Genomic DNA, 26194 nt, shown 5'->3' with positions numbered 1-26194 from the left:
CTGAAGGGGCTGGTATTTCATGATCATGAGAGTTAAATCATGGAGCAGGAAGAGAAAGCAGTGTTCAAAATGGATAAAAGGAAGGCCTGATACCCGTTGCTTTCAGTTGATGGTTCCTTTGGGTCTAGAGGTGTCACACAATGCAGGGCATGAGGAGGAGAAGCCCTGGGCATGGAACAAGGAAAGCAGCAGCTGGGTCTGGAAAAATATGGTGCCCTGTAAAAGGAGCCAGAGGTGAGCAGCTGGCTGAAGAGTCCTGTAAAGCAGCTCTCAGTGAAACCATGGGGAGAGGCACACACTTTAGGGATCCTCAGTATATGGATAATATGGGTAATATGTTTTGTCATGTTATCACCACTTGAGCTCAGAGTACACAGACAAAGCTCACTCCAGCCTTGGCTGCCCTGCAAGGTGGTGTGTGTGTGAGGAGCACTGGTCAGTGCAGTGAGAACAGACAAGGGAATTGGGAGTAGATTTTCCTATGAGAGGTAGGAGCAAGGTGCAGAACCCGTGGTGACTGCATGTGCAAGGTGATGTGGGAAGTGTAGGTGTGGTGTAGGTATGTGTCTTCAAGTGGTAGTTAAAGCTTTGATGAGGTTGTTCTGAGAGTGTATGAGGGGTAAAGCAGTTTAACAGTTCTTCTGCTGATCCCTGACCGTTTTACAGTTTACTGCCTGGAGTTCATCTGATATGGTTGTAGTGCTGCCTCTTCTCTTTTAGGGACAGGGCTCTGTTTGGAGTTTTCGAAGTGTTATGAGCCCTCAAATCAGAGCGGCAGGGACAGAGTTGTTACAACGTAAATGGTACATGCCACCAGAATCATTACAAATTGAACCACTGCTGGCAACACTGCACAGTGCTTTCTTTCTTGTGTGCAGTGATCAATATGAATTGGCCACAGCATGGGAATGCACATGGGAATATAGATGTAGTTGGGGAGAGTTAAAGCAGATGGAAAGCTGAAGTGAACAAAGGTCACTAGGTCCAGGCTGTGTTTTTGGGTTCAGTCATTAGCAAACAGTTTTGTGAAAGCTGTAATTCACCTGCCCCTTGAGTCACCATTGTGGACATAATGGCCCAGTGCCATAATGCTTCTGATGTTTGTTCTTCTTAGTTCATGTATTACTTTATCGTAATGGCTTAAATGTTGATAGGGGTCCCAGCATGTCCCTGCCCCTTTCATCCACTTTCCACCAGGGATGAACAAAAGTAGACTACATCAGCTCTTCTCTTTTTGTTACTGCTTTTCCCCAGATTCCCCGCAGGGTTTTATCCATCATATAAGAATGTTATCCAAGCCTGCTGGTGTAGTGTTGCTATCTCAAGGATTTCCCATTTAGGGGAGTGACTGGGTTTCCTAGTGTGGAAGATTTCACAAAATAATGATTCTGAAGATGTGTAATGTCTGTATCCCAAATGACACTGTTTCTAATTAGCTGGTGATATTGGTGTGACAAAGAACAGCAGCAATGACTTGAGAGCTAAATTTTACACTAACATGCATTTGAAAAGTTTTCATTTCAATGAGAGGTGCTAAGGGACAGTGGTGAAAAGAGGCTGGGGTAGAAGTACCCTTTATTGTAAGGGTTGTGTGGGACCTCAGCCATCCCCATGTTTTTTTTCTGTATTTGCCTGAAATATACCCATTGTGATGTTTATTATTTTTTATTTAAAAGCAGCACCTAGAAACTGCCTCCCACCTCAGACCTTGGCTTTATAAATTATTCCACTCATGTTTAGGACTGCATTCTCTTGGGAATTCATGATTTCTTGCCTTAAGGAAAGGTGAAATCAAGTGATTTCTACCCCTTTTCTTCTCCAGATAGCAGTAAGTGAGCTGCTTGTGAGCCTTCAGATGTCTAGCTTACAGAAAATATGCCAAATTGGCCTCTGTTACATGCTTGCAATACCATTGGCACCCCTATTAAATATCAATTATCTGACCTGTGTTTCAACATGAGTTTACAGAGCTGTACCCAGGTTTTCTTTTTACCATTTAATATGGAGCTTTGAACATGGGTATTTCTGTATATAGACAGGGGACATACATAGAAAATATTTGAATCGCCTTTGGGTTTCCATTGCCAAACTGGTCTAGTTGCTATAAAGATCAGGATGATTGGAGGCAGAACTATTTAATGCAATAGGAGAAATAAGTGATGTCTTGGAAATTCAGGCTGAGTGGCCTGGTACCATCTTTTATGTTGTAGGAAAAGACTCCTTTCTGGGGACAGAGTTTTATACCATGCAGGAAAGCAGGGAGGAAGAGCAGGAGAGTGAGCTCCATCATGGCTATGAAGTATCTCTGTTCTTAGAAGCAGGGAGATTAAAAAGTGGAAAAGCTTTAAGTCATCCAAAGTTGTTGAAACAGATGGTGCAGGAGTTATTACTCTTGTGTTTTGTGCTCAAGTTATTTCTCTCTAAAGCTTGCACCAGGTATACCCAGTATATTTATAGTCTGTGGAGGAAATGAAGGGAAATAATTAGACTCCAGCTTCGCAGTTTGTAAATTAACAGAATTAAAGGGTGGTTTGTGAGGAAGACCTGCTCAGCCTACATGCAAAACCAGCCCATTTTACTTTTACTAAATTGTTCTTTAAATAATTGGTGCCTACATCTTTTGATTTGCGCTGAGACTGGCAAGATGCTTAATGCAAGAAAACTGTTTTCATCTTGATTAATTCTCTGCTGGGGCAAGACTTTTAAGAAATATTAGCCAGGCATCTCTTTGTTTAGCTCTGTGAGCTTACAGTCAAAATTGTAAGGCTGGCGGCAGAGGATGAGAGAAGGAAAGCAGAGACAGGCTGGCCTGTTGCACAGGTAAGGATCACACACAGAGATCAAGCGCACAGGGAATTTAGGGCAAAGATGGTAAATGGATCTTGTTTTACTGAGTGTTAATACTGTCATTACTGCAGGTTCAGTCAGATTTTTCCTTTCTGAAAAAGTTGTGTGTGGCAGACTTTCAACTCTTTGCTGCCTCTGGGAGTAGCTGGATTTTAGGGAAGTGCTCCCCAGTTTACAGAGTAAATCAGTGGGTTATCTGAGAGGGGGCATAGGCTGCTAGAGAAGAAAATGAACTGGCTGTACATTTTGCTAAGTGATGATTCCGCGGGACTCTGTTAGGAATATTCTGGTGATAAATCTGCAGCAGGACAAGGAAGCCTTCCGGCAGGGAAACCATGGCCTCTCCTGAGCCCCACACCCCCAGAGCATCCCGAACGCTTATGCGTAGGACATTTTTACAGTAGTTTCTTATTCCCGTTTCTTTCGGCAGCACTGCCCGTGTACCCGGCAGCCCTTTTAAAGCCAAGTCAGGCTCCATCTCCGCGCGGCTCCTTGCAGAGAGTTTCGGAGCGGGGGGAGGGACACGGCCGGGGGCGCCCTACGCAGTCCCCGCCTGCGCCGAGGCAGCGCCCGCCACATCCCGGAGCCGAGGGGCGGTTTCTTATCGCCAAGGTGGAAATGGGGGGAGCCGGTGGGGCTGCGGCGGGCGGGGGAGGGTGCGCGGGGCCGGACCGGGGCGCGGCGCTGCGGAGGGCGGGGAGAGCGATTGGCGCGGGGCTGGGGGGGAGTGGCGGCCGCGCTGTGAATGGAGCTGCGGGGCTGGCTGGCCACAGGCTTCCTCCGCGGAAAGGTGGCACGGGCGGCCTCAAAGTGAGCCGAGCGTCTCGGGGCAGAGCGATGTGGCGAAGAGGAAAGGGCCACGGGGGCTGCTGGCCTTTGGGATAATTGCTGCCCTTGCCCGCGAGTCTTGTGCAGCGGCACTCTCTTGTCTGTGTGTGGCATATGGAGCTGGGGTTTTATATGGCATTTACAACCCAAGCGAGGTCACACTTCCTTTTTTTTAAAATTCTTTGCTTTGGGTACAGTATATCTCTCTCTCTTTTTTTTCTTCTCTGGTAGTGGGGTGGGCCGGGAGGGACGACTGTGACACCAGAGGGAATGTTTACTTGTGCAGAAGTCTTTCTCATGTGGAGGCACGCTGCTCCCTAACTCCTGGCTAAGCAGACTTCAGTTCACCAACTTTGCTGCTGCACAGCGCATGTAACTCCTTGACAGGATGGCAGACAAAAGAACAGCTGGTGCAAAGCAATAGGGGATTCATAGCAAGGAGGAGGAAAGAAAATCACAAACCTCTCACCCACACCGTTGACATCCAGCGATTGTCAGAGCAGCCGTTGAGAGAGGACAAGCTGAAGCCACCATGCGCAGGTCTAGCACCGATGAGTCGACCTACCATAGGAGCCCGTCCCTGGACAGCAAGGATTACAGTTTCCCAAATGGCACCTTTCGTCGCTACAGCAGCATGTATGGTGGCCAGTTTGGGGCTGCCAGCAACTCTTTCTTTGGATTCCACACCAACCCAGGCCCTAAGGCCACCAAGGCTAAGTACACGACCCCCAAGGGAAACAAGTACGTTGTCTTTTACCTGGATCTCTCATTTATTTTTCTCCTAGAACTGAAGAGGTGCAGCATGGCTCACAACTGCCTGCAGTGTATCAAGTACCTAATGTTTGTCTTCAACCTTCTCTTTTGGGTGAGTACATGTTTGAAGCTGTGAGGTGATTGCATTTGTATCTGCTTACTAAGATGGAAGGCAAACTTGTTTCTGCTTTTGAACTTAGATGTTCAAACTTGGAAGTTGAACAAGGTGGTGCCTAGGCTGCACTTTCTGTGGCCTTGTAACTTGTGTGGACAACGTACTGAGTGTTTCCTTCACCTTTTCCTGGCCTTCAGCTGTATTTTAAAACTGTGATACAAGGCAAAAGAATGTGTTTTAGAGACCAGTTACATTAATATCTTTATCACTTTGCTCCAACAACAGCCTTACACGCCTTCTGTTGTGCTGATCTTTCATTTTTGCATGTGCTTGCCTCAAAAGTCATGCATAGTCTTAGAGAAATCACTGAGACCATTCATGGTTTCAAAGTTGAGCACGTGCTTACATCCATTGCTCATCACTACGAGGCTTGTGTGTGTGTCAGTAGGACACCATGACGGGACATATAGGTGTGCATCTCTGCATCACCTTTTTAATAAATGAGGTGGCTGTTGACAGCAGGGTGGTTGGACATTTTACTGCTGTGAAACAGAGCATTGGCTGTAGACAGAGACTAAAGAAGCTCGGTGGGTGTTTTATATATAAATGCTGCTTGTCCTGTAAAAAAGGGAGGAGTATGATTGCTGGGGGGGGGGGGGGGGGGGGGGGTGAGGGACAAGGAAGTGATTTCTAATTTAAAGTCTCCCATCCAGATTTGTATGTGAGGGCTCTGTTGCGAGGTCCTCAGGAGGTGCCTTTAAATGCCTCGTTCTTCTGGAATGGTTTAATAGCATGCTGAGGGAAACAGAGAGTATTGGGAAGAATACGGTTTCTGGCCTGGTGCTTAAGGAGAGGAGAGGTGTTTGCAGTTGAATGTTGCCATTTCTGTATTACTGATCATCCTGTCATGAATTGTTTGAGGTACGTGGAGGGCTGAGTGAGATGGAAAGAGCTGTTCTCTAGTGTGCACTGCTGTACAGCTGTTTAAAACCAGGCATGCTGCAGTGCTGGTGCACCAGAAAGCACAAAGTGCAGGCAACTTCTGCTGACCTGAGTCATACCAAACAGTCAGGATGTGATAAACTAGTGCGTAAACTGGCATGGTACTAACAAGACCTATGAAGCACAAGAAAGGTGTTGTCTTTATACCCTTAGCTGGTATAAAGAGTGTTGGTAAGGCTGCAGTTCTGTCTTTCAACTCTGACTCTGGTTGCTTCTGCATTCCTAAATATTGTCTGATATTTGTTACAGCTTGCTCCAGATCCTTCTGAAAAAGACAAACACTGTCTTTCTTGCTCACTTAAGCCTTGCGCCTCTGCTGGCTGTCCCTAGTTGAGATTATAACACTGACAGCTAGTTGAAGTGTGTGCTAGAGAAATGCAATAGGATGCTGGTGTTAATAGCTCTTTTCAGGGCTATGCGTGACACTGTCATAAAGGATACTCATGGCATTCTGATTCCTTTTACAATATTAATCTTCCACTGAAGTGTATGCATATGATAAGAAGAAGTACTGCTTCAAGTAATGTGTGTATTTACAAAGGCAAGATGCCACATAGTAATAATCTTTGGCATGCTTTTCAGTAGGAAAGTCTTAATCCTTTCAGAAAGAAGGAAAGGTCTTTATCTTTCCCCTGAATCCATCAGCTATTCTCAAAGGCTTGGAGGGAGAGAAAAGAAGGGGTCCCAAAAAGAGAAAATAACCATATGCTAACTGGACTCTTTGTGAACTAAAGCATCCAAGCAGGGGAGTGGGTGTTGTCAAATACTGCAGCACAATTTCTGTTTTGTTTCCCTTTCACATGGTACCTGCACAGCAGGAGTGATTGATGATGATCATGTCAAAATGAGGTTTGCACAGCATGTAGTTATAATAGACACAGCTCTTCACTGTCCCAGAGTGGAGAAAGTAACTAAAAAGAGATGATTTTTTAAGAGTACTGGCTTAAGCTGACCATCTTTAATAAAGGCAGGAAAAATTCATTTCTAATGATTAAAAATCTTAGAGTGATTATAGGTTGATGGTGCTGCTGGTATTTTGTTTTTTTTTCAAGTTGTTGTCAGCTATCTGTCATGTTTTACTTTGTGAAATTAAAGGAGAGGCATATCTGTAAGAATATGGGATTTCTCTTTGCATGCATGTTAGCAAGTTTTGCTGTCTCCACCTTCCCCTCCACCACTTTTCTACATAGTTGATTAGTGACAGACAGTAGTCTGGAAAAAAGAATTGTTTCTTTCATGCTTTGACTTCCACATAATAACTGCAGTTATTTCCATGTATCTAGAGCAGTCATTGCATTAAATGAATTAAATGCCTGTTATAAGTTGTTCCTGCTTTTTACTCTATTTTGAGCAAATGCTTTGATTTCCTTCAGATATCATATTTTCATTTTCTTTTTCCTGTTTCTATTCATTAACTTCAGTCCATATGAGTATCCTTACAGCCTATTCCCAGTACTTTCAGCTATCTTTCCCGCAGAGTGACAGAAAAAGTCCTCAGCTTTGTGCAGCTCTGGTGGGATTGGTGCTGCATTTCTGAGGAAAAGATCTTTTTCTTATAAGTCTAGTTAGTGAATTTATAAGAAACAAAATCTCAGAGGTTTTGGTTTTAAATGTTCCTGGAAAGCTTTATTGGATTAGATGCTGCACTCATGCTGTAAAATCTTTAAAAGTTGTCATATAACTGTGAAAACAGAGCAAATTTCTCCTCCCCTTTCTGATGTTTCAAGGGAACAGAAAGTTCCTTCACTAGTGACAGAGGCTGAGGTGCCTTGTCAGAGTTGATGCTGAATCAGTCCATTGATACAGTAGACCAGAAGCTATTAATGTAGAAAAAAAAACATCTGATAGTCCTAGAACAACTCTTTTCTCCATGAAGGGTCCTGCACAAATTGCTCTTGGTGCATTTGCAACTACTCTGGTGTATTAATGTACTGAAATGTGGGCAAAACATTATCAGCCAGTAGTACTGCCATTCTAATGGGAATTGCCATTCAGAGGACATTTCTTGGAATACTGCCAGATGCAGAGGAGCCATCGCTGTATCACTGCACTGGTTTGTAAGCTCCCAGAATAACTTTTGTCACCTGATATATACTACTTGCCTGACTTCATTAATTTTTATGGACTTTGAATTGCTGGACCCTTGAGATTAAAGATCACCTCAGGTGATTGAAAAGCAGAATATTTTCATTTCATAATGAAATATCTGTATTTCACTGTGAAATACCCAGGGAAGAACATTTGTTTTCCGCATTCTGCCCTCCAAACATCCAGAGTTTCTTTCTGTCGGTCAGTAAAGTGAACTATTCTCTTTCTGTGCTTGTAATCTTGTAATCCAAGGCTCTGCTTGCCTTGCTGAGAGAGTGCCATAGAAAGGAAAAAGGCATTTCCTTAATTCCCCTTGGTTTATGCCAGCATTCCCACTTTCTCTGACTTCTAACTCCCAAACTCCAAGACTCATAAGAGGAAATGCGCAGAACTGTACTTGTATTTCCAGTGTTTCTTGCTTTCCTTCAGAGATTCTAGATTGGTAGTGATTTGCTCATCAAAGAACTGGATACCTATATCTGACTCTTTGGGTAATGCTTTCACCAGTAAATAAATTCAGTAAAGCACAGCATTTGCAAAATGCTGTTGTTAGAAGGTGAGTTACAGAGAAGAGGGAGCAACAAAAAGAGACAAAGAGGTTTATTATTTGTCAAATTTAGTAATTTCTATGCATGTCTCCTTTCCCTTGTTAAAAGATACTAAATTAATATGCTGTATGAAGAATTCAGAGTCTTCAAAATTGTATGTGAAGACTCTAATTCCAGTGGATAGGCTCCCAAAGACCCAGGGGGAATATTCTCTTAGAGCTTGAAAACCTGGGAGTTGCTGCCTACCAGACACACTAGAGCTGGGATGAGCAGCTGGAGCTCTCTTTCTACCTTCCTGGGCAAAGACAAAGACAAAGGCAAAGCACTTTCCTTTGTTTCGCCAATTGGTTCTTATAAAATTCCAGACTGATACAGCCCTGAGAATGATGTATCTTGGCTCTGAGACACAAACTGCAAATCTAAATGTATGGAAACACAGAGCCAAATAAGTGGCAGGTAGTACTAGAAAATGCACTAAGGTCTGTGTGGAAAAAAACAAGAACCTATTTAATCCAATTCCAGGACCACCTGTGCATTGCTTGCTCTGTTTTGCTGCTATTGATAGTTTGTGGGCCACAGTTTGGGAATCTCTCCTTGAATTAGTACCGCTGGTCTGGCATACTAGTAATACTGCCAGCAGTCAATCTTCATTATTTGGATGTAATTAGAAAGAAGGAGGGGAAATAATGAAAATGATAAATGCCTCATTACTGCATAATTTCCCTTCCTGGCACTTCAAATTCAGTGGCACAGGTATGTCTTGTAAGAACTATGCAAATGTTCAAAATATCTGGAAAACTGAGTGTGCAGGGCAGCTAGAAAAAGGGACAGCTTGATCTGAAATGCACCATGGGGCATTGGATGGTCTTTGAGTGATCCTGGCCAAATTTGGTCAGAGGGTGGAGGCAGAGGGGTGCCTCTTCATTTCTTTCTATGTAAATCAGCTGACATTATTAGCTTGAGGAGAGCTGTAACTGAGCTTACTCCCAAAGCTGGGGAATTTTGTGAAAGAAGTAGCTGATTTTGTTGGATTTAATTCCTTGTTGTTTCATCTGCATCCTCCATCAGTCAGCTGAATGAGATTGATGGCTAAAACAGCGGGAAACTGTAGATTGTTAGTGGCTGAGGACAGCAATCATTTTATAGTTGTACTTGTCTGCAGTCTTAAATTGGTGGGAAAAAATACCAATAGAGCAGTAAGCCATTTTAAAGGCAGGCCCACTATCTCGTTATTATTTGTGCATGTTCTCCTCTGATGGGCAAGGGCTGCCACACATCCTATGGAGCTGAGCTTGTGAGATGGAGCTGAGCTTGTGAGATGGAGCTGCTGCCTACTGTTCTGCAGGGGGAAGACAGTCACATGCCTACCAGTTGGGTGGCGCTCCGAGAAGATAGTTTGATTGGAAATAAGACAGGCTGCGTATTTTCATGTCTAACAGGCGGATAATTATGACAAACAAATATGTAATTAAACAGCAATATGGATTTTGCTTCTGTTTAATTAAAACATGGGAAATTTAGCCCAGACTGTATTTTTTTCTAACTCCCTCCATGTCTGTGATTCTCTTTTGTTACTTACCTCCTCAAGAAGCTGATCAGTCTGACTGACATCTTATCTCTGCTTCCGAGTTTGTGAGGGCTCTCCAAGGATGTATTTTTAAGCAGTATTGCTTTTAAAGAAAGGAGAGTCATTTGATATGGGAATTACAGACTTCAAAAAATGGCATTTCTGTGAGAAGCAGAACTATTGAGCTGATAGCAAGTGTGAGAGATATGATTGTATTACCTGATGTCTGATTTATATGGGCACGAATTAGAGCTTTTCCCATAGCAGAATCATTCGTACAGTCTCTTTCCTGTGTGGATTCTGATGTCTAATAGGGGTTGGGGATCATGCTGGAGTCTTATCTCCCTCTGAAGGCATTGCTAAGGGCTGCATTTGCTACCTAAATGCATTCCTTCTGAAAACCTTTAGGAAGGTAATGACTTTGAAAGGGTGTGTATCTGTCAAATCAGGCTAACAGTGACAAATGGACTCAGGAGTTATTTGTGGGATACTCAACCAACACAATTTCATGATCTTCTTTTCCTTGGGAAACCAGGCTTAGAAGGCTCTTAATACAGGAGAGAAAATATTGCTTTAAAGTTGATTATATAATAGATAACATCTTCAAATTGTTTGCTGTGGGCCAGTTTCTGCTTCCATTTCTCATGAGTAGCTTCATTGCTTTAGGTAGATTTGCTAACATTGATATGCTTTTAGGCCATGAGTATTGGCAAGGGCTAAGCATCTTGCCTTATAAGGTGTGCTGTCAAGTATATCCACTGTACCAAATTCAGACTTACCGGGAGAAGAGAAAACCTGAGGAAACCCATCAGTGGATAAACCCACAGAGCGTGGCATGTTGGAGTTTTGGAGAAAGTGTCCAGTACTTAAAGGGGGCCTACAAGAAATCTGGAGAAGGAGTTTTTGCAAGGGCATGCAGGGAAAGGACAGGGGAAAATGGCTTTAAACTGACAGAGGGTAGATTTAGATGAGATATTAGGAAGAAGTTCTTTCTTGTTAGGGTGGTGAGGCCCTGGAACAGGTTGCCAGAGAAGCTGTGGCTGCTCCATCCCTGTCAGTGTTCAAGGTCAGTTTGGATGCGCCTTGAGCAAACTAATCTGGGGTAGGTGGCAGGGGGTTGGAACTGGATGATCTTAAGGTCCCTTCCAACGCAGACCATTCTTGATTCTAGGAAACTGGCCTTTTTAAAGCAATGACTGAAATTTGCTGCAAGCATTATTCCCTCTTCTGGACAATGACAGATACTAAATCTGTTGCAGCCAATACTTTGAACTATACAGAGGAAGGCAAAAGGCAGATGAGATAATTTCCATCATTATTCTTCCTTCTCTATTTCTGGGCTTGAAGACTAGCCAGTGCTTCTTTCTTATACATGATTTCTCATCAAGGGGACTATGATCAAAGTCAGAGTAACTGCCACAAAATATGCTGTCACCTCACTGTTCACTCTGCCTGTTTCACCCTCTTGGTACCTTTATTGTAGAATATGAACCTTTTGGCCAGGGGATCATCTGCAAGTCTGTACCTATATAGTATCTAGAAGAATAAAATCGCAGTCTCAGTTTGTCTCCAGACACTACTGCTTCAAACGTGATAGCTAGTAATACTGCCATGTGATTTATTTATTTAGAGCATAACTTCTAGATAACGTAGCAAATCTGTACAAGTTACTATGTGACTAATATACAGTATCTGTATACAATATAGAAAGACACTGCTCTCTGGTATTTATAGTGTAAAGTGAGCACTACCAGGTCAAAAATGAAATGTGGAGTCTGATGGAATGACTTCTGCATACTCATGCAGATTGGAGACAGTAAATTGTATTTCTTAGTACCCTCCTGTAATTGTTTCTCCAGGAAATCTTAAACCATCACAAGATGCAACAGGAGTAAATGAAATTGAAATTGTGGTCTGTAATTAGACTGTCATACTGTAATGCATCTTAAATCTGTCTTCAGCAGAAAAACTAACACCCTTCAGAAAACCCTCCCAACCTGCCTCAAGTGTGAATGCATGCCGAGCCTTATAATTTAACATGATTCAACTGAGGTTTGTTCTAAAGAGGCCATGCATTTGAAATAGTAGTTTGGATGAGATGGTTGATGTACAAGGGCAGAGGAGCAGAATGACTAGGTCTTGTAAGGTTTTATATACAGACTTTCAAGACTTTTGGATGTTTTGTTGTTTTGTTTTGTTCTTTTTTTCTGGTTGTTTTTTCTGCTCTTCTGGATTGCTCATATAGCCCTTTTTATTCTTTCCTTGGCTAGGATACCTTTGTCTGTTCTCAAGTACTTTCAAAATAGTGCAGCAGCAGCTATTCGTCTGTCTTCTTATTCTTGGAGTTCCTCTGAGCTGTATGCTTTAGGGGTGGCTCTGAATCCAGATCAGCTTGATCCATACTGGCTTATTATATTATTACTTTGTCTACTCTTTTTTTCTGCTCTGCACGTTATGCCAGACTTGATTATCTGCTCTTCCTGCAAGCATCTTCATGTTCTCATCCCTGTCCATCCTGTACAGGAAAATCCTGGTTACTGAAGCTTCCCTTTCCCCTGCAGCTATATTTTGTAAACTTCTTCTTGAGAAATCATCTGCTGTCATGCCTGTAAACACTGCGTATGATGACCGTAAAATGATAGTGATTTATTAGTGCTGATTTTATTTAGTACACATGTTCATTGCCTATCGTGATTAATCTGTGCTGGCTCTTATTTAATGCTTTTCCTCCTCCAGCACACCATGCTAACACATTTCTTTATATGACGTGTTCAGGGAGGAACTTTTTTCTGCATATCACTCCTGGTTCTGCTGGTGGGAACTTTGATAATATAGAGGCCTCTGGATATAACGTACAGTGAGCTATCTTGCCTTCCACTTGTAGCCATTACTAGGTGCTTTGTAGGTAAAACTACCAAGTGTCTTCTCCCACTCCATTCAAATAGACAGATGTCTCCTCCCTGCACCTAACAGGATTTAGTTTCAGGCTTTGAGAACAAGGAAAGCTGCTGTGAGGAAGGGAAACCCAACCAACCACCTCGTTTTCGTGCAAATGTCTGTTGGTGCTTTATATGCCCGTGTGAAGTTCACTTTCTTTTTCCCTCTGTTACTTTTCTTTGTCACAGCACAATGACCAACTTTAATGATCAAACAGCCAGCATGGGTTACAATACTTGGAATTAAACAACTTCAGTCTCTTATTTAAAACAAGCTTAGCGTTTCGGAGCAAAAATCTCATAGACTTAAAAAAAATGCCTGTGTGGCAGGCCTATGGTGGGATTACAAAGCTGTCATGTAAATTGCAGTTACACCAGCAAAACTGTGCTCTTGCCAAGAAAGCTTGTTTTGTTCAGAGGACTGATGTAGACTGTAATGGCTAAACATGCTTTTTTGCTACTATTAGTTGTTGCTCCAGTAAGGGCTTTGCTGGTATAACATGCTGACAGCTTTTTATCACTGCTCCTGCAAGACTTAGGAGCACTGATGCTCTCTCTGTGCTGCTGGCAGATGGCATTGGACGCAAAGCGGCAGAATGGAGCTGGGTAAAGCTGGAAGGCAAATGTTGTCTGTAGGAAATGAAATTTTATTGTTGCTCAGTGGCTGTAGGCTTAAGCTAAGCAATAACGTGAGGAAGCACTGCCATCTGAGTTGCGAGCAAGGTGCATCCTCCAGGAGCAGAATGGAGGGGTGAAAGCTTAATCTAAGGAAAGATAGCAGCCATCAGCCGCTGGGCAAAATTAGATAGCTCCAGCTTGTTTTATACCCCCTCCTTCATTCTTTAATTGCCAGTTGTTTTGCCTTCGCTCTCTATGCATTAGTTAGAAGGGAGAGCAGAGAGAAGGAGCTAGGTTCTCAGTAAATCTGTTCATTCACTTTTTTATGGTCATCAAGACTGGGTACCTCTTTGTGCTGCTATGCTTGGAAAGGTTCATCTGCTAGCTTCCTCTATAAGAAACAATCTCTTGGGCTTTAAACCTTTTTTCCCTCCCATGCTGTGGTCTCCCACTAGTGGTACCTGAAATCTCTGGTCTTGTCACAGTTTCTGTGACAACCTGGGAGTCACCTGTAGTAGCAGCGAAGGTACAAGTCTCCTTGGGAAGCATCATACAAGAGCATGTTTGGTTCTGTTGAGCATCTGGATTTTTCTGTAGGTCATCTTACTATAAAGTATTTCTGTGACATTGCTGATGTTCTTTATTCCCTCAGTATTCACCATTGGCTATTATGAAGGTGAGATGGACTTATGTCTCTTCTGTAAAACATAAAACAGAGCTCCAGTTTGTCCTGAACCTCATTTAAGGATTCAAAAAAAACATCTCTGTTGTATTTCAGTAACAATTTTTAGTATATACACACACATACACACACACACACTGTCAGGTGTAGTTATTCATGGATATCTTTTTACATTACTTCCTTCTAAACTCCCTCTACAAATTGACCTTAAGTTATATCCTATATGCCACATTGCTCCTGTCAAGTTTGTAAATGTTTGTAAATGAACTGCCTTCATATTGGCCAGTTGAACATTTGTACTCTTGTTTTATAAGCGACATTTACCCAGGGTTGTAGAACAAATCGTTTACTCATGTCTGAATAAATCTTTTCACTAATCTGTTTGTGGCAGCGTAAGAAGGAGATGAGGTGACACATTTGGTACCATTTTCTTCAACAAAGAACTCTAGATGAGAATTCTGTTGCACAGCTACTTGCAATCTGTTACGAGCTCCCATCCTTGAAGGCCAGAGTTTTTAACACATCCACCATCTGCTCTGTACTTGCTTTATCCATGCAGAATACTTGGTTGTTTTAGAATGACTTTACAAACTAAAGAACCCAAAAATGGTCTAATGCAGCTCATATACACATGCTGCCATTACTAAAGGATACACTGAGGCATCTTTTGGCAGAAAAAAGCAGACGCTGTTTTGTCATGGGTCTCTCCATGAACACCAGCCACAAGACTCTTCCACTTGCATAGTGAACTAGCACTTTTCTGATATTTGCAAGCCCCAAACTGTGTAGCAAGAACAGTCTAGCACAAAAGAAGGGTGCAAACTTGAAAACAAAAGGCCTTGAAGGCAAAGAAGAAGTATAGCAAGTTAGGATCTATTTTAGTGAAATAATCATTGTTGAAATCCTTTGTGTAATTTATGACAACTTCCAGGTATTCTTCAGGTAAATTCACTCAGGACCTGAAATATTTTTACCATACTCCTATCAGTCTGCGATCTTGAATATGCTCTTGTGTGTTAGTTGCAACATTTACCCCTTCTCATTCTCCAATTTCAACTTGTAAATAGGTTTTAGGTAGATAATTCTTTGAGAAAAATCTGCTAACAGTCACTGAGAAAAATGTCCTGTTCCTGAGGAAACTTACTATACTGATTAGATTGTAATCCTGAAAAAACACAGACTGGACAATCCCATTTTTTTTTCCACTCTGACACTAAAGGGATGTTTCATTACCCTAGTAAAACCTTAGATAAAATTCTGGCATTTTCTCGGTGCTGAATTTCTCTCTACCTTCATTTCTCAGGAAATGTTCCATAGGCTTTTCAAAATGAAGGAACTGGTCCTCCTTCAAGCACAGGTTTTGTTTACCTTTGCCTTCTTATCTGCTGGTATCTTCCTTGAAGATCCTACTTGCTGTGCCCTGAAGTTGCAGTCAGTTATTGTTTTCAGCCTGGAGCTTGGAAATACTTCATGCTTTTGTCACTGCAGTTGAAATTTCTCTCGCCAGAATAATAGCCAACCTATTCAATTCCCAGCTTAGTATTTTTAGCACAAGCTGCTTACAGTTACATGTAATAGTAACTTTCTGCATCAGCAGTGTGGATTTTCCTCTGCATATGTTAGGAGCACTCCCTTTTCAACCTAATCCATTTTAGTAACTTGATAATTCTGATGTGAAATTATGAAAGCAGTAGAATGCCCTTCATTTTAAGTCTCACCCCTACCAGCTGGAGCATTGTGTATGTATAATACTTTGTTGTCCCCTGTGCTGAGCACTTGGAGGCAATAATAGGGTCCTCCCTACTCTCCATGGACTTCAAGTGAAACTGTCCAACTAAGAAGTCGGAAGTACTGAGGCATGTTCTTCAAACTGATTTTACTTTTTCATGTCACTTTCTGTTTCTGGAAGAACATGGTTTTCTTTTTCTTTCATGAGGGTTTTATGATATCTATAAACCACCATTTTTCACAGTCCCTACAAGAGTTGTCTTTGACCTAGAGCTCATTTATTAAATTGTTTGTGACACTACAAACACACCCTCATATCATTTTCTCCCTGGCATGCTTTTGTTCAGTAAGCATGCATGTGAGGGAGGGCATATTTCGGCAATGATACCACAACTCCCTGGCATGTATGTAGGATGAAAAGTTACTAGGGAGAAGAAAGAAAATGAAAGTTGAAAGCAATAAGGGGTGTTGTACTGTATATCACTTGGTGCAGCATGTGCATTTGCCCTCCATCACGTGGCCAAGTTGCTGGACAAATGATCCATCCTGATGGTGAGAGCTAAGCCAGACATTGATGCTTTAGAGTCAAATTCGATCCCATTAATACCTGGTTTTGGATTGCTTCCCTTTGCTTACTGCTTGTGAGTTAATCCTCTTTGTGCATCATCTCATTTTGTCCTAACTGGCAATATTCTGTTGTTTTGTTTTTTTTTTCATTCCAGCCACATGTTGAGGTTTGAGGTCCCCCTGGACCCCCCTTTAATCATATCTGTGAAAGTGAAAATGGTCTGTGGTCACACAGTGTCTGTGGTCTGGAGACTCTGTAGGATTCACACAGTCTTGGCACATGGTTCACTGTCTGCTGGTGTAATAGGAGCTGTTAGGTTGCACAGCAAGTTATAGGCTTTAGTCTCCATTATGCTCAGTGAAACAGCCATCTTTTTCTCATCACAGATATCATTAGCTATTATGTACTGTTTCAGTCACTCAATGGAGGTATCAAATCTTCCACTGAATTACCAAACAGGTCCATTTTCCTCAAACATCAGTCCAATTTAACCCTTTTTCTGACTACATGGGAGGTTGCTCACAGATCCAGTGCTGCACACAGTAATTTCAGTTTGATTTTGGTTTTGTCTCTGTAGCTGCATCCTGCTTTGTTCTGTTCCCAAATTAGGCCTTTTCCTCAACTGCCAGATGCTTTGTCTGTTCTTTCTAAAGAGCACTCATAAAGTGGGCAAGCTGCAAGGGCACAGTTGGTTTCTCAATAGCTGTGGTGTGTTAATTAGATGCAAACCTTTTAAGCCTCAGCTACCCATGGACTCTGTTGCAAAGTTACGTGGCTTCTGCTGGAGAAGACAGGGCAGACAGTGCCAGAGGGCTCAGATGGTGCTTAAAAGCCAGTCACTGCTGCACTGGGCTAGTCTAGCCCGTAGCTCCTGAGCCACGGGTGCAGATGCTTTATAGTTTCTACTGCAGGAGTTGTCATGGGGCAGCAGGGATGCATTTAGCAAGCATTGCTAAAGTGTCTCTGGGACACCTATATAGCCTCAGCTCTGCCCCAGCCTCCAGGAAAGCAGTGGGACCAGTGTGCCGTTGCTGTGGAAGGTGGTGTATGTGTTGTGGCTTTCAGGATGGTGCTAATTGATGCTGGTATGTCTGCACAGGCAATGGCAGGCAGGAGAGAAACCAGCCTCCCTGTGGTATTGCAAGTGCAGGACCAAGTACAGCCCCACCCATCGTGGCGCTAATATTACTGTTGGCATTTGCGCTGAAAGGTTTTCATGGGAATATAGTGATGTGGGTTAATATCTTTCTGTATCATGGAATGATGCTGTTTTCTAGTCTACTAGGAAGTAGGATTCATGAACTAAAGCTGGACTTTATAAAAAGACACTGTTAAGAAGCTTTTACAAGGTTGCCAGAGTCTTAGATGCATGTTCCAAGATCTCCAGAGCCTTCCAAAAAGTTTACAAGAACTTCTTTGTGACAATTTAGTGCTGCTGTTTTGTCCTCAGCTAGAAAAGCAGATGCTTAACAAAAATCAAAGAGCTAAAAGAAGCAGAGGTTGGATATTTACCCCAGACACACTCTTGTTTTGTGTGGAATGTAGAAATGTTTTACCTGAATGGTTTCATCGTTGTGTGTGTGCATGTGTATCAGAGAGGAAGATAACTGAGTTTTTGTGAGTGGGTGTTCAGTTTTGGGTAACAGGATCCCATTTCACTTAGAATTTGGAAAAACAAGTGACAACTGCAGGACTTAAAGATCTATCAGGTTTGAATGTTATAATGATTGCACCAGAGCAATAGGTGTATATATTGGTCAGACTTTTTTTTTTTGGGGGGGGGGGAGGGATATACATTAAGTTATATGAATATTTAGGGATATTAGAGGCAAATAACATCAATTTCCTTGAAATAAATAGTACAAGATAAGTTGGAAGAGGCACTGTCTGTGTAAGAGGGACACAATACAAAATAATTACTTTATCAAGATCATGGAATAGTTGCAGCAGACATTTTTAGCAGTAGACCTGTCTATTTACTTACTGTGGAACTGTATTTCATATTCTTTTTGATAAAATAGAAGATTATCTCTAACATTACTGGGGAAGCCTGAAAAGATTAGAAATGCCACTCTTCTAGCCAATTAAAAACAATACCCAAGACATGGAAATAAAATACTTTTGTTCTCAGAAGCCACTTGAGCAATTTCATCAAAAATCCTTGTTTCTATTATAGCTGCTTTAAAATCAATATAGTGAGCTCAATTGACGGCTTTGCACAGCCACCACCACATTTGCTTGTGTTGCAGAACCTGATGCTCATCTCCCTTGCTGGAGAGGCATTTAGCTTGCGGCAGACAGCTTAACTGCATGTTATAATGTATGAAACTAACATTGTGTTGTTTAGTACAGTCATTGCTTTTAAAAAAGTTGAAGGGGGATTAAATAGAAAGGAAATATGGTAATATTTGAGAATGATTTTACTAGTAAGATTTCTTAATTTGCTTAAAATCAAAGACATGATTCTTAACATTTTCTCATATATAAAATGTGAAATATTCAGCAGAGCAGAAGTTTTAGTCTTTTGGAAAGCAACATCTCTTTACAATCCCCATTATCTAATAGCAGCTGTTCCAGGCCATTAGGTGGTTAATAGGTGTGCCAGAAGAGAAAAAACATTGTCAGGTGTTATAGCTGGAAGTGAAGGGATTCCGAATTTCAGCCTGCTGTGTTCAAAAGGACTAATATGACTTAAATATCCATGTCCTGTTGAATCTCTGTTACAGCTGAACATATTTTAGGTCCTTTGAAGTTTTATTCCAATTCTCTCACATCAGACACTTCAGTCAGTTACAATTGCTTCCAGTCTGTGCCTGCTGCTTCTGCCTGTGGAAGACAGCAGGCACTTTGCTCTTGAACAAAAACATTTGTGACGTGAATCATAGAATCGTAGAATAGTTAGGATTGGAAAGGACCTTAAGATCATCTAGTTTCAACCCCCCTGCCGTGGGCAGGGACACCTTACACTAAATCATATCACCCTCACCTCTCACACCAGACTCATGTGATTCTCTTAGCAAATGCCAAGACTGAGTAGAAGTGTTAACTCTGTCGTGCTTGGTGTCATATAATCCAGGATTTATGTGAAAGGCAGAAGGCTGAAGTAATTTCAGTAGTCTTAGATGCTCTGCTTCTAGCTGTCCAATCAAGTCCCATTTTCCAAGTGATTTTCCAAGTGAGCAAAGCCCTGAGAATGGCATAGCAAGGCTGAGGGCTGAGTTTTTTTGCAATACTGGGAAAACCTTCTAGCAGATTGCGTTGATAGTTTTCCGCTCCTAGCTCTGTGCCTAGTGCTGCACCACATATTTGGATTGGTTTTCGAAAACTGGAGAATAGGCTTTGCTTAAAAAAAAACCTAAAACAACCCAGTTTCAGATGGTCTGGGCTTCCTTTGTCTCAAATAATCTGAGTAATTTTTATAATCTGAGAGAATAGACCTGCAATTTTACAAAATGACCTAAAATGGAGAAATGCCACTTTTGGACTGCATCTGCAGGTGTTGCTGGGCTGGCAGGCATCCATATACCCTTCCACAAATGCCTACTGTGGGACTTTCCCGTTTTCAGGTTCAATTTTTGCTCTTCTGCCTCTGTTGGCAATTTACTCTGTCTCTGAAGCTAGCCACACACATACACACTGGTGGGCTTGTTCTTTAGATGAATGTTGCAATGTGTAGATAGTGTTGACAGAGATTTTCTGGTTTTCTTTTTTTCTTACTTCATTTGCATAGGTGTTCCTGTCTTCAGAAGAGGTGCCTGGGGCCATTGAACCAGAGGACCTGTATATCCCCAAGAGGTTTTATCACTAAGGAAATGTTATTAATGAGCTGTCTCTTAAGTCTTCCACTCTGTCCTGGTTGTTTTTCTCCGTAATTGCTAGGTGTACTCTTCCAGGGAGCCCTAAGCTTGCTGTCTGCTTTTTCTGAAAACATTATTAATTAAGCAGGAAGTTGGATTACTGGCTTGAATGCGTAGGTGCCCTTGACACTCCAGAGGGTTTGCGCAGTGATCTAGGTATTGTTTATACATGGCAGTCTTTTTTAATTACCTTTGATCCTAAGTTTTCAACAGTTCTTTCTTGTCTGCTACCTGTAAGCCTGACGTGATCATACAACTGGGAAAATGTAAATTTGCTCTCAGGCAGAGCTGGATAAGCTATTAAAGACATTTACTTATGAGTTGTTTGACCAAAGTCATAAAATGTGAAAGCAGCTTTACAGAAACCATGTGAAAATGTAGCATAAGTTTGGAAACCTCTGCTCTTGTTGACCCCACTTCAAATTGAGTGTTTCAAAGGAGCACATGCCTGTTAAATAGTGTACCAGAGTGAGAGAGGCAGCAGCATTGTTATATTTGCTTAATTTTGATTTCAAGATTCTTTTTTTTTCTTTCCTGAAAGTCAAATGGTTGGTGATGTGCCTGGGGCTGCTTCCATCTCTCCTCCTATGTGGTTTGTGTAATTTTTAGAAGGTAGGGGTGACTCAATTGTGAAAGGCCTCTGTCTTGTCTTCAAAGGGTTAAACACGCCAGTTCCTGTAGAGCGTTATTCCTGCTGCTTTTAGTGATGTCATGTCTGGGTGGAAGTGCCATGGAAGGGACTGTGATACCAAACCATGCTCTTCTAGTTGCACATATGGTGCAACTGTTGATTACAGAGAAGTTATGTCACTAGTTAGGGCTGCTGGAACCAGACCCTTTTGCCATCACTCACTGCCTCAAGAAACTCATGCCTGGACAAACACATGTGTTAAGTTAGTGAGGGAGGACAAGAGCACTGAGGATGTGTCTGGGGATTTGCATGTATCATTCGCAATCAGAAAGTGTGACTTTCATTTATATGTCTTACAAAACATCATTCTTATTTATGGTGTCCAAACCTTTCATCAACAGTACTTATCACAGCTCTTGCCTGCACAGTGATTTCCTTTCATCAGATCTTTGAGCAGAGCAAATGCTACTTCTACAGTCTGCTTGGATGCCTGCTCACTGCTCCAAATTACCTTGGTTCTGTGTCGTTTACCCAGCATTTTCCCTACTGACTTCAGTTTCTCCTTATCTTCTTTAGGGAAAAGATCCTAAGGAAGTTTTGCTACTGACTTTGCCTTTGCAGTAGAGATTGCCCACCTGAACGTCTCTCTTTCTTTGCAGGAGTAAATTTAAATATTTCCTTCGAATGGGTTTATTGCAAGAACTTAGGATGATGAATCCATATAAGCTATTCCCTCAGCTTTTTATGTTTTATTTATTTGGCATTCATTTTTCATCACACAAGCATTACTGCACTTGATTGCACAAGCATTATTTAATCCTAAGCCTGTGTTAGACACTTCAGGAAAAGGTGCAGAAAACCTAAACTGGGCAATTACTCTGAATCATTTACAGTTGTCTTATCTGGGGATGTTAAGGCCATATGCATAAAGCAGAGAGCAGTGTTTCAGTTCTGTTGAAACCAGTGTGGGAAGCTCTGCGGACTCCAGTAAGATTGGTATTTTGTTGGCAATTTGTGCCAACTCTGGAGGTTAAGATAGTAATTTTTCTAGAAGACATGTATTCCTATAGCTTGGAGACTTTGTAGCTCTGTAGTTTTAAAGATACAGTTCCCTCTGTTCAGTCCCTAATGTTATCTTAATAGGTTACAGGGATCTTTCAGTAGTGTAACCTTCCCAGTGGTTATGACCTAATTTGTCCTTCCTGAATGTCATCCCATTGATTTCTGTGGCTCTCCCATGCTCAGGAAGTGCTGCGTTTGTCAAAGCCTTCTTTTACTGGCAGGTATTCCAACTCATCTGTTTTAGCACTTGAGGTTCTCTTATTGGTATATAGGCCCTTATTGCTTCTATTTCTGGGTGTGTGCCTCTTCCCTCTTTTCCCCCCATTCACTCTCCATACTCTCTCCCCCCCCCCCCCCCCCCCCCCCCCCCCCCCCCCCCATTTGTTTTGTTTTTGTTTTTTTTTAATTCAAGACCTCTAAATACCCAAAAATAACTAAAATTTACCTCTTCCATTTTGGTCTGTTTTCCTTGTAGTTCACTTCTGCGTATTCAGTTATCTCTTGGTTAGTGGCTCAGAATTTTAGAAATAATCTTTTCTTTAGCACTGTGCAGTAGGGAATGTGTTAGTAAACAGGAGACTCTACCCATAAACCTATTCAAATATCTTACCAACTCAGCCCTTAAAAGTGAACGCTTGCCATGCTAGGAAGAGTTCTATCAAGCCTTCAATGAAAGCCTGTTTTGCTGGAATACACAGGAACTTGTGATGGAGTTATCTGGCAGATACCTTCAGTTGGTATAATCAATTGCAGCATTCCTCACCTTCAAACTAATCAGACCTGATTTGATGTAAACCCCATGTATCTGGAGTGCACATGAGAATCAGGTCAGGAAAGATTGTCCACAGTGGGTCTGATTAGCACATGCAATTTAGCTTGGTCAGTGCTTCTGGATTTGCAGTGGAGGTTGTGATTGATATACTGTTCCTTGTATGTAGGAGAGCTTGTCTATGCAGGCACTTGTCTGTGAAGGCTTTTATTTTCAGGCTTTTGCTGCTATCATCAGATATGGTTTCACTAAATGTGCTCAGTTATAGTGAAAGATGCATTAAAATGCATTTAAGCAATAGTTATGTTTGACTCTGCAAAATCTAAAAACAGTTCCTTATGTTTGCCACTTCCTTTCCCACATGTCCACCTTCATTAAATATCACTGTTCTGCACCTATTCAGGAAATAGCAATTAGGCACATTTATTTGGTAAGGCAAGGAGCCCCTGATCAAGCAAAGCACTGCATGTCGGTGAAATTCCAGGTCATGCAAGGGCAGTGAGTCCTGTGCAGCAGCCGATGTTGTCATGATGCTACTGTGGTGCTGTTTGCTGCCTGGTTGCACAGGTGGGGTGCGAGGGCCATTTTCCTGTGGCAGCTGCCAGTCCATATCACATCTCAGTGTGTAATGAAACTGCATGTCAGAATGCACAGGAACGTTGCAAAGGGTCTTCAAAATTTTGCAGTACAGACACCCACAGGTGGCAAAGCTGCCTGTAGCCACAACAGGCTGAATAAAAGGGAAGCCCCATACTCCTTCTTTGCTCTTCCACAAATGTGATTCCAGAAAAGAAACTGGTGTTCTGATTTTGTCTTCAGCCGTTTCTTTTATGTGTTCCCATTACAGTGAGACACTGTGTCACACAACAGACAAGTTGAATCTGATATAGGTGGAGAAAAAATGAACAAGCCTTTTTTTCATGTAAGTCCCCAGTGAAGAAATTGCATAGTCAAAAAGTAATCTGTGGAGGTTTTGATTATTTTTTTCAGCCAACTTTATCAATGGCTCTAATAAAGGCTGTGTTTTTTTTTCTTACACCGTTAGACTATTATGGCTGTGTTAGCCACTTTATTATAGTAATACCTTCTACTTCTGCATACATAGGTAAACTGGTGCAGAAGTTGTCTTGCAACATATTTTTTCTAAGCTGAAGTCCCCGCTCCCTGGGGACTTATCGAGGTTTGCTAGAAACATGTTTGGCCGGGTCCTGGACAAGGACTCCCCTTCTTTTCCCTAGATTACTGCCTGAAAGAAGATAGAAGAAAAACCTCACAGATGCTTACTGCATTAAATAGAGAGCTTTCCCTGTGAATTGAAATCTCCTATAGCTTACTTTTTTGATTCAGTAGTCAGTTATATTTGGTTTGTATTTTGGAATTAGAGGGCAGAACAGATGGCAAACCCTCTGTTTAAGCTGAAGTGTACCAAGTAACCCACAGTGCCTGGTGCCTTGTGTCTTGCTAACCAGAATTAAGAGAAAAGTTGTGCTCACTTTTCTCATCCTCACTCCCAGAACTTTATGTGGAAATGGCGTTAGCAGAAACATTCATCAAATCTCACTTAATAGCAGCACCATTCTGCTGCTGCTCAGGCCAGCAAACTAAACCTGGTTTAGAGTAGCTAACATCAGGAAACATCAAATATCATGAGGAGGACATCACGAAATGTTAGATATCATGAGCAGAAGCATCCTTATGAGACAGACACTAGAAAGTATCCATTTCAGCAGCCTAGGCATACATATGTCATTAGAAGTGAAGGCTTTGGCCAAAATGTAAGTCCAGCTTGGAACACTTCAGTGATTCTTAAGCGACAGTCTTAGTAAAAGCATAATCTTGCTCCTTGATGAATTTCAGTATGCAATACAGCTTGACCACTTTAGTATCCTTGTATCTTTCAATGACATATGGAGGTTTTCATTCCTTTTGTGTTGCTGTTTTGGTTTGTTCCATGGATGAGGTGCAGGCAAGCCTCCATTTCAGCTGTAGGCAAGTTTTCAATTTTCCCTGCTTCAGCAAATTATTAGGAAGCTTCTATTAATAAAATATTTGCTTTTACTATAATATATGCTTTTATTTCTACAGAGAAAGTATAACAGAGCTGGTAGGGTATCAGATGATGCAGTACCTTGCCTTTGCTTTTTTAGAAGAGATGACAGATGGACAGTCATTCCAGAGATGTAGGCACATTCCCTTTCAGAGTAAGCAGAAGCAATGAAGTGGGAGAAGGCAGTAGAAAATGTGTGATGTAAAGTTCCCTGATGTTGACTTTCTGAGATTCCTTTCCCTTATTACCCATTTAGAAGAGAGTTTATCTGATGTCAGCTGTAGGTTTAGATATGTGTGGGCACTAGCTGGCAAGTAGGAATTATTACCAGAGATGCTCCTGCATTCAGAGTTTACCTATGGGATAAAATAAAGGCTGGTTCAAACCTCTTCTTTCTCTGCCTCTTTGAATTCTTCTATTTTTTTCCTTTTTCTTTACTGTCCTAACATTAATCTGGCTGTTTCACCACCATCCATCTATTCTCCTGCCTACGCTCTGTATCTTTTTAACAGCAGTTGTGATCTGTGAAGTCTTTATGGTATCATGATGAGAATTCAGAATGACACAGTACTATTCAGTACTCCTTCCCCCTCACCCCCTTCATTAATTTCTCATTCCTTTTCTTCTTTCCTTCTGCCAGTCTTTCTTTTGCATCCAGTTTTACATTTTGAATCTGAGCTGGTCCTGCTTTGAGCAGTGAGTTGGACATGGTGACAATCTGTATCATTCTGTTCACTGAAAAGCATTCTTTAAACTGCAGAGTCCACCACCAGCTTTACTAATCATAATCATCTTATGTGGAAATACCCACATTTTCATGTCACTGTATAATGGTCCTGTGAAAAGACAAAACCCCCAAACCTGGAATTTATTTTGTACCAAAGTGGCATCTTGGATTAACAACAACAATGTTAGTTTAATGCTATACATGCCTTGATATCATAGAGTATTTTGTATGTCTCTAGTTAAAATTTAGGCCTTTGCATGATCAAATTATCATGTCAGCTGAGTGCTGATGATAGTCTATGTATACTTTTATAATCCATGATATATTTGAGGTAACCCTGCTTAGCTTCACTCGTAATAAAAAAAAAAATTGTATTTCCTGGAGTTACTGTCGCTGAAAGCACAGAGTCAGTGTCACAGCAAATGAATTGACAAGCGGTAACCATTTGAACCAAGGTGGATTGAGACCTTAGTTCAAAGGTACTGTGTTATGTATTCTGAATTGATCAGGGCCAGGCTTTCAGTGGCTGAATTTCTGTGGACAGATACTATTTTTTAAAAAATCTTCACTGAATACTGCTGTGTTCAATTGGTGGCCCTGTTGATATTTGTGATCTTTTTTTTTCTAGTGTGGTTTAGTAATCTGTGTGAAAAGGCATCAGAATCTGGTCTGACAAACAGAAGACAGCAGTAGAGGCTCCCCTGCCCCTCTGCTCTTGAGTTCAAGACTGATGCCACTTTCCTCTGAAAGTAAAGTATTTGCTGTGTTTAAAATTTCTGTTCTTCCAGAGACATCTCACGCAAACTGGTGGGTTGTGACCT

General features: G+C 41.7%; 1 protein-coding gene across 10 annotated transcripts in view; it reads left to right on the top strand.

Moving 5' to 3' along the window:
• Nucleotides 1-26194, top strand: part of TSPAN4 (tetraspanin 4) — a 468448-nt gene that overhangs the window by 249015 nt on the left and 193239 nt on the right. For 2 of the 10 annotated variants that reach the window (XM_062619103.1, XM_062619104.1), the window contains one exon: nt 4461-4540. The exons of 3 other annotated variants lie outside the window; for them this stretch is intronic. In XM_062619103.1, coding sequence (XP_062475087.1) covers nt 4478-4540 — 63 coding nt within the window. In that variant the 5' untranslated portion in view covers nt 4461-4477. Of the gene's footprint in view, nt 1-3321; nt 3460-3577; nt 3867-3901; nt 4541-26194 lie in introns of those variants that run through there. 5 more of the 10 variants (XM_062619106.1, XM_062619105.1, XM_062619098.1 and 2 more) reach the window with 5 other exon arrangements.

The sequence above is a fragment of the Pezoporus occidentalis genome, unplaced genomic scaffold (assembly GCF_034315485.1).
Source record: "Pezoporus occidentalis ecotype Australia unplaced genomic scaffold, CSIRO_AGI_Poc_V1 ctg21, whole genome shotgun sequence".
Taxonomy (NCBI): domain Eukaryota; kingdom Metazoa; phylum Chordata; class Aves; order Psittaciformes; family Psittacidae; genus Pezoporus; species Pezoporus occidentalis.
The sequence above is the reverse complement of the archived record's forward strand: the minus strand, read 5'-3'. Positions and strand labels throughout refer to the sequence as shown.